The sequence below is a fragment of the Lepidochelys kempii genome, chromosome 15 (genome assembly GCF_965140285.1).
Source record: "Lepidochelys kempii isolate rLepKem1 chromosome 15, rLepKem1.hap1, whole genome shotgun sequence".
Taxonomy (NCBI): Eukaryota; Metazoa; Chordata; order Testudines; family Cheloniidae; genus Lepidochelys; species Lepidochelys kempii.
This window is the reverse complement of record NC_136394.1, coordinates 23,827,765-23,836,721: the sequence shown is the minus strand read 5'-3', so window position 1 is coordinate 23,836,721 and position 8,957 is coordinate 23,827,765. Positions and strand designations below refer to the sequence as shown.

Genomic DNA, 8,957 nt, shown 5'->3' with positions numbered 1-8,957 from the left:
CCCTTTCCCCGAGCCAGAGCCTCGCTGGCTCCCCCCGCTCCCCTTCGGGCTACAGCCCAGGCAGGTAAAGGCGATTCCCCTCCCCCCGCAACTCCCGGGGGTTCCCAGGGTGTCCGCCCCCCTTCCTCCCCCCCCCCGCCTGCCCCGTTTCCCAGCCCACCCCCCTTCCATTGGCGCTGCCGGCTCGTCACTCGCAGCCCCCCCGCGCTGTAGCCCGGGAGTTGGGGGGAGTTGGGGGGGGATCCTGGCGCCGCTCGCAGATGCGCCCCGCTCGGAGGTGAGACGGGCGGTCCCCGGCTGAAGCGCCGCAGCCGCCCGGGCTGGGCTCCGGCCGCAGGCTGGGGCTGGGGGGGGGGGGGCGGGACGCGCCGGGGACCAGCCGCCGGGGTGGAGCCCGGCCGCCGGGGAGGATTTGCAAGCACCCGCGGCGCCCGGGGATGGGCGAGGGTTCCCCGCGGCGCTGGGAGGAGCGGAGACCGCGGGGCCAGCCGCCGTGCGCCCGGGAGGACGGGCTGCTGCGCCCCGGCCCTGCCCCAGGGGGCTCGGCTTTCCCGGGGGCTGTGGTCATCGCTGGCGGGCCGGAGCCGCTTCTTTAGGGGTTTTTTTTTTGGGGGGTGGTTTAACCACAAGGGGGGGGAGGGGGATCTGTTTACTCAGACCCCCCCCTCAATCCGCCACACCCCCCTCCCCTTGCGAATAACTCCGCACCATGACTGCTGGGGATGGAGCAGAGAGGATGGTGCCCAGGTGCCCCGCGTTGGCGTTGGCGCTGGCCGCCCTGCTGTGCGAAGGTAAAAAAACAAAAAATACAAACAAAAAAAACCCCGCGAAGTTTTTCCTCGTTGTTGTGGCGGGGGTTTCACGTGTGGGCCCCCCCCCGCGCGCGGAGGCTGCGGGCTGGACACGCGTGGGGCATGTGCGGGGGGGGGGGGTGCGCGCGCGCGGCGGGGCCGGGGTGTCCCGTGTGCCCCGGGGAGGATGGGGCTGGCTGGCGTGTCCGTTCCCACGCGTGACCTTCGCCGGGCGCCTCCGTCCCCCGGCTCGCGGCGCTGGAGGGGGACGAGCAGGGCAAAGCGAAGTGACGCAAATAAACTTAAGGCGGAATCACCCCCCCCCCGCGGCTGCGAACTGTCCGCAGGGGACTGAGGAGGCTGGGGGGGGGCCCGGATCTCTCACCCTGGGGCGGGGGGGGGCAGCTCCTCCCACACTGTCCATTGGTGTGACAGTCCCTTCCTGGGCTGGCCCCTCTCCCCCACTACGGTCCTGGGGTTCATTTTCCTTGGGGGGGGGTGCCCGAAATAGCAGCCCTCGTTCAGGTCCCGGGGGGGGGCGACCTCCCCCCCACCCACCCAAGCCCTGCCCGACCCCTGGCAAAGCTCGCTCCAGCTTTCCCAGTCGGGAAGGCGGTGGGAGGGTTTTCCACCCACCTGCTGGGCTCTGTCGCCTTCTCTCCCACCCCTGCCTCCCCCTCGGGGCACGGGAACGCTTTCCCGCCTCCCCTCCCCTCTGGCGAGCTGCGGGACACCCAAGGCGGCACGGCTGGAGGAGGGCTGGCAAATTGAGGGTCTGGCACTGCCTCCGCCAGCGGTGGGGAGATGTGAGGGGTGGGGTCGCAGGTAGCATGAAGCCGGCTGGATTTCTCCCGGGCTGCCAGCCCCAGGCTTGCCAATCCCACTGGCGGTGGGGCCCCGGCATCCTCCCACCGAGCGGCAGGGACAGCCCCGAATCCCGAGGGCTTTGCAACCTTCTGGAGGGAAACACAGACCGCTGTGTGTTTACAAGAAATCCTGGGGAAAGTTACTGATGTCACCGCTCTGGGGCAAGGGCAGAGTTAGCGAAAAGCGAGTGAGCAGAAGCGTAAAGATCCCGACTGTACCTGGGGGGGGGGGGCGGGGGGGGGTCGCTGCGCGCTCGGTGAAGACTCCCTGGTGGGAAATGCTCACCGGACACTCTCCCCGTTGTCGCAGAGAAAGAAATCCCAGGAATTTAAAACTCGTAGGTGACCTGATGCTAGTGCCACCTTTCCTGGCTGTAAGGAGATTGGCCAGGACGCAGGGTGTTGCCTGCTTTTCTTGGCTTGATAAAGAGCAACAAGGGTTCAGGAATCGCTGGAAAAGAAAGGTCCCCCATCCCACAAAGCCTGGCTTTAACTCAAGCGGACTAGTCCCCGTGGGCCCGCATTCATGTATCTTTGCAGACAATGGGGGTTCTGCTTTAAAACAACTGATGCCCCACTGAGCCCAGGGGGACTACTCTTGCAAGACTAAAGCCTCGACCCACCGGTAGCATATTTGCTAGCATATTTAGGCTCTGATCCTGCAAGCTTACCTGAGTGGGGAGTTGAGGGCTCTGAGCGTCTCCCCTGCGGATCTGAGCATCTTGCAGGGTTTCAGGTCAATAGCAGAGGAGCCAATTAATTCGTGTTTTGAAAGCAACCGACTTTAAACTATATAATATCCCTGCATTATGGTTTGCAATCGAGCGTGAGAGCAGCGTTTTATTTTGGGTCCCCCCTCCGATCTGGGGAAGGGGTCAGATTGCCTCTTGGTGGCTTTGGGGCGAACATCCCATCCCAGGCTCTTGCAGAAGTCTCGAAGGACCTTCTCCTGGAACAGCTGAACTCGCCACTGGGGGCGTGGGGTCCCGCACAGCGGTTTAGTACGAAATAATGGTAGTTAAAAACAAGTTGAATGTAGATGCGCCGGTGCCGAAATAGCGCTGTAGTTCTTCTATTTTTATTGACCATTGAGCCGCACGGCTGTCACTCTGGGTTGCAGGCATTTTGCTTGGAAACACTCGCGCTGAATGTTTAGTTATTGAAGGATTTCAGATTAAATATGAGTGAGCCTTATGATGTGAATGTAGAAGCCCAGTTACCACTATGACCTGGGACACAAGGAGTCTTTGTATGCAAACAGGACAGATTTCAATAAGGACCCTTGAGTTATGGGTGCAGAGAATGGGAAAATGCTCGTAACTGCGAAGGGAGTCAGCTTTCAGCCCTCCTGGATATGCGCCTTCCCGGGGGGAAAGAAGAGGAAGGGGCAGGCAGAAGTCGAACCCCATAGCCCTAGAGGACAGGAAAGCTCGGCAGTCTTCTCCATGGCATTGGGTCCCTCTCCGCATCTCTGCACTTAAACCTTCCTCTCTGCGCCACCGCGGAGCCTGTCCTGGGAGAATCAGTTGGGGGAAACTTTCCCTAATCCCCAGTCCGGCTGCCAATTCACAGATAGCGAGGTACAAATTACATTTCTCTCCCCAGCAAGGCGAGCAAAAGTGTTTGTTCAGCTCGCCCTGGGGGACGTGAGAAAACAGACCTGGGACTCTCTGCTTGCCAAAGCTTAACATCCCCCCACCCCAGTCAACAGACATAGCCGGGGTGGGGGACGCCTGGGCAGTGTCATTGTGTTTGTTACATGCAATAGTCCTTTGCAAGCTTTTGACTCTTTGAAATATTAATTGCCGGAGTAAGACCCAGCGGTTGATTTCATTAGAGTTAGAGCGGGAGACCAGTGGTTTGCATTTGTGGACTCTTTAAAAAATTTCAAATAGAGGTGTGGATCCTTTTGGAAATCTTATATATCGTCTGCAGACCCACAGGGGTCCACGGACCACAGGTTGAAACCCACTGCTGCTGCCTGTCTCTACAGTAGTAGCAATGGAGTGGGGTTTTTTTCTTACTCATTGTAATGTGCATCTCCTTTCTTTCAGAGTAGCAGCCTTGTTAGTCTGTATTCGCAAAAAGAAAAGGAGGACTTGTGGCACCTTAGAGACTAACCAATTTATTTGAGCATAAGCTTTCGTGAGCTACAGCTCACTTCATCAGATGCGTACTGTGGAAACTGCAGAAGACATTATATACACAGAGACCATGAAACAATACCTCCTCCCACCCCACTCTCCTGCTGCTAATAGCTTATCTAAAGTGATCGCTCTCCTTACAATGTGTATGATAATCAAGTTGGGCCACTTCCAGCACAAATCCAGGTTTTCTCACCCTCCGCCCCCCTTCCCCCCCAAACTCACTCTCCTTCCTGACTCTTTTATACATATGAAAACCCGCTTTGTTGCTGGAAATGTACCATCTTAGCCGACTTCTGTAACGTTCTACCTCTGCTCTTCAAACTACTCTGTGGCCTTTGGAAAGGAGCAGTGCAGTTCCAGTTCAGGCTGGTGTTTGGTGAACACCTCACAGTCCGTAAAAAGAGCAGGAGGACTTGTGGCACCTTAGAGACTAACCAATTTATTTGAGCATAAGCTTTCGTGAGCTACAGCTCACTTCATCGGACGCATACAGTGGAAAATACAGTGGGGAGATTTTATATACACAGAGAACATGAAACAATGGGTTACAGTCTGTATGGTAACACCTATTGTTTCATGTTCTCTGTGTATATAAAATCTCCCCACTGTATTTTCCACTGTATGCGTCCGATGAAGTGAGCTGTAGCTCACGAAAGCTTATGCTCAAATAAATTTGTTAGTCTCTAAGGTGCCACAAGTCCTCCTGCTCTTTTTACGGATACAGACTAACACGGCTGCTACTCTGAAACCTCACAGTCCCACTCTTCTCTTTGGCCTGTCTAATCTAGTGCACCTGTTCACCTTGGCTAGCTGCACACTAGAGCTGGCCTGTGTCATGCCCATCGGCCATGGGTTGTAGATGACAGGACAGTCTATGGTCTGTGAGCTGCACTTTCTGGGCATCACAAAACTTCACCTGAAGTTCAAATTTTCTGTGAGGCTTGGAAATATTCAGAACTCCGCCCCAGCCTTCATTATATCCGATGGGTATCTTTGCGTCTGCATCAGCTGGTTCTGTGTAGAAGCAGAAGGTGAAATGCCAAAGGGCTACAAGAAAGTGGACTTTGTGCACATTCCTGACCTGCTTAGAAGCAGAAGCCAAAGGGAATTTGATGCGCAAGCCTCTCAGTCTGAGACTGCCAGCCCTGGTTCTGCAGAGCCAAGAGGTTCAGATCCTGTACTGCTGAGGTTTGGGTCCTTTTGCTTAAATAAACTTCCAAACACTTTGATGTTTACCCATAATAGGGAGAATATTTTAAAATGATCTTACTCAAAGCATCTGGCAGCTCCTCTTTACTTCTAGGTAATGAGAATATTCCACATCTCCCCTCTAGTTATAACGAGGAGAGAATGCAATATGTTTCCTTGAGGGAAATCTGTTTGTCCACTCTCTTCGCCTTTTACCCTTGCCAGCTATAAGATGGGGAGCAGTGCACAAATTTATTGAATTTCAGCCACAACGTGGTTCCCCTTCCTGTTTTTCTGTTCCTCTCCTCACTTCTAATGAGCCTAGTGTAGCCCAGTGATGCTCAGACCTCAGTGGTTCAGGAGTCAAATTAGCGATTAACATTATTCAAAAGAGCCACAGTCATGTGAATTCATTTTTAATATACTATAGTACTATATATCATATTTAAATATTTAGTTTTATATAAAGAGTGTGTGTATGTATATGTGTGTGTGTGTATATATATATATAAAAATTCTCCCAGCAAAATGCCTGACCAAGTATTTTATCAACTACTGTTGGTTAATAACACAGTAAAAGCATTCTGATTGGTTAATAACTTAGATTAGTTAATAATTAAATCACACAGTGGTTTAATATTGTGTTGCAAAGAGCCACAGGAGACACATTAGAGGGACTCATGGCTCAAGAGCCGCAGTCTGAGTATCACTGGCTTAGGCAGTCACTCATTTGGGAGCATGGAAGTTGTCATTAGTAAGGACCAGATCTTGCAGGCTTTATTCTACTTATAGTCTCCATTGGCCTCAAGGATACAGGTGAAGGCCTAATGAGGAGGTTTAAGGGGGAATGATGGGACTGGCAGGATAGGCTCATTGCTTTCTCTTCAGGGGGAATGCTGCCTCCCATGCAACCAGTAGCTCAACAGGGTGGCAGCAGCTTCTGTTGACCTACACTTTAGCAGTGTTGGAATCCTGCAGGGATATGCTGGTTATTTCTTCCTGATTCATTAGCAGGTGCGTACATTAACTCTCCTCTGGATGTAAGGGTGCATGGGTCTTGGTGAAAGGGAACATAAGACTGGCCATACTGGGTCAGACCGATGGTCCGGCAACGGCCAATGCCAGGTGCTTCAAAGGGAATGAACAGAACAGGTATCAAGGGATCCAACTGTCTTTCTGGGTGCAAGAGCTGAGGTCTAGGATGGCATGGTCTTTTCAGGGAAGCCCTAGGAGCAGCCAACCTTGAGAGAGAAAATGCTAATTTTAGTGTTATTGCTCACTGCTACTAAACCCAGCCCGTTAGAAGGGGGTCACTGTGAATGAAATACAGGGTGTGCAGTAAAACAGCTGGAGTTCACACCCTGCTCACAAACTCCCACAACACGTTTGCTCATCACCTGATAGGCTTTGAGTGCATTTGCTTGTGGACCAGAGAGGTGAGGAACAGTGAAAGGCAGGGAAATCTTCCCAAGCTTTCCGTCTGCAAGGTGGTCGCATTTTAACAAGCGCCTTTCAGGAATCGTCCGTGGTACATTACTGTTTCACCCCGACCATTTCATCTATTTTATACCCCCAGAGCCATGGCAACCTGGGGCTTTATTCAGACAGCTCTGTGGGCATCTCTGTGTCTCGGACCAGTTGTTCTGCTCTGTGTTCTCATCACCGTGTTCTGGACGGCTTTCTGAAGTGGACTCGACTTGTTTGTTCTCCAGTGTGTTGCTCAAATCACTTTGTGAGGATCCAGTGGAGAGATCATTCCCCTGTCTCTGGTGACACAATAACTGGAGTGCATGGGGCTTCAAGCAGGGTGCGCACACTTGGCTGCTAGCGGCCCCATATGCCCTGCTCTGGAGTGTATCTTCCTGGTAGTGGTCCTTGGTCTGTTGCCGGGGCTCGGCCTGGCAGCAGTGAAACTGTCTCTAAGGTTATGTGACTAGGTATCCTGTGGATGACCTGGATGAGTTGCCCGACTTTTCACATGCCTGCCTGATTCCACCTGTAACCCTTCCCATCCTTAAGGCATTGCAATTAGCCTCCTTGCAGGTAGGAAGAGCTGAATGGGACTCTCTTTCGAATCCCTCCAGGTATTTCTGAACTGGTTGCAGTGGTCACTTTTGATCAACAGGAGGTACTGTCTCCTTCTGTGCAGGTGAGCGGGCATCAGTGCTGTTGTCTGCTTGTTGGGTGAGCCGTGGAGAGCTCGGGACTGGGTCTTCCCGAGCTTACTCACTTTTGGTTTAATGAATTTACTGCCTTAATGGCTGTAAAATGTACGCAGGCCAGGAAGATCCTTGCGTGCAAAAAAGTGCTTGGAATGGAAGAGGTGGAGGGGGATTATATATGTGTGTATCTACCTGCCTATTACTCTAGCTACAGAATACGGCAGCATTTTTATGCAGAGCCATCTTTGACACTAAAAACCCAGAGTATCCATTGTACAAGAAATTTCTAAAATGTGATCACACAAGAAGTTTAAAAATGCAGATTATGTTTACAGGTTAGTACAGCATCCGTTAGATTTAAATATTTCATCTAATAAGGTTACTTTTCACAATGGAGCTTTATGTGTGCGTGTAGAATCATATGCTGCCTCCTGCTGAAAGTCCCACTAAAGGAATATATTTCAAACACTCTGATTGCACATCACACCAGTGTAAATCTGGTGTAGCTCCACTGAAATAAATGGAATTACTCTGGATTTATGGCATTGTTACTGAAATCAGAATCTGGTCCAGCGAGAGTACAGTCCTGTCCTTGCTCAATATTCTTCAGTCACTGACACGCCACCCTGATTTTGTATATTTCAAACACTAGAAAATCATTCAGCGTGTTTCAATTTTTGATCATTTTCTTCAATTTGTCAAGCTTGGTCTCAAAGCTCCGTTCACTGAAATCAGACTTTTCAGCTGATCGATCGTCTCTCTTTAGGTTTCCACTCCAAAATAGTTACATACAAAAATCCATACAGTACAATTAGTTTTGGTGTATTTTACTACTGGGCACGATCCAGGCTTCGAGACACTCACTCGAAACACTGCTGTCCCAGTGACTAAACTGGCATTAACACAGTAGGTGCTGCTTATTCTTTATAATGGACCCATATAGGGCTAGACTGGCCCCGCTACAGGAATCACTGCGGGAAGAGGGCACGGGGGAGGGGAAAACTCCCTGAGGTTCCACTTACGGAGTTCCCTCCAAATTGATATTTTGGGACCTCATGGTGGCAGGATTTGCTTTCCCATGGGAGAAGCAGGGTGTCCAGACCTCAGATCCCCAGCGTGTCATCTGCATGGAGATGTTAGGTGAAATCCTGGCTCTGCTGAAGTCTCTCATTGACTTCAGTGGGGCCAGGATTTCACCTTTGTGCCTCCTGTCCCATGCTCTAGTTCCCTAGACATGTGCCTGCCAAAGACACCATGATGCTGCTAAGGACTTGCTTGCTGATTGTTGCCCCTGGTTGTTGAACGGGGTTGCTCACAGGGTGGGGTGACTGTGGGTACAGATACATATAGCTTCAGACTGCATTAATTCATCAAGCTGCTCCCACTGATGTCAATTGTAAAGCTCTCCGTGGAAGCAGTACTGGGCACAGAATGGTACTGACATCTTCAGATGGGTACGTGCAAAGTTATCTGTCTATGTGCAAAGATACTCGTTTTGTTCACGTAACTGTGCATTTGGCATGCGTGAAGGAGCCATGCATATTCAGGAAGTGCAGCATAGCCAGCCAGCTATGAAAAATTGGTCTCATGTGTTCTGTAAAACCCTATTCCTTTTTGTTTAAACCTTGTTGGTTTGAAAATCTTAATCTGTTACTTATCAGCCACTCAGTGGACCATGTTTTCCAGAGAGATGCATGCCTGTGACTTTGCCATACTTATTGTTTAATAAGCCACATTCTTTTCTTGGTTACACTAGTTGTAAATCCGGACTAACTCCTCTGTCATGAGTTGTTTACATAGTGG

At 51.5% G+C, this 8,957-nt stretch overlaps 1 protein-coding gene across 1 annotated transcript in view; it reads left to right on the top strand.

Moving 5' to 3' along the window:
• The first annotated feature begins 700 nt into the window (after positions 1 to 700).
• The window catches only part of LOC140898584 (transmembrane protein 132B), a 361,301-nt gene continuing 353,044 nt past the window's right edge, over positions 701 to 8,957 (top strand). Inside the window, exon 1 of the mRNA XM_073312583.1 lies at positions 701 to 791. Within this exon, the coding sequence (XP_073168684.1) occupies positions 710 to 791 (82 nt within the window). The 5' untranslated portion in view covers positions 701 to 709. The remainder of the gene's footprint in view (positions 792 to 8,957) is intronic.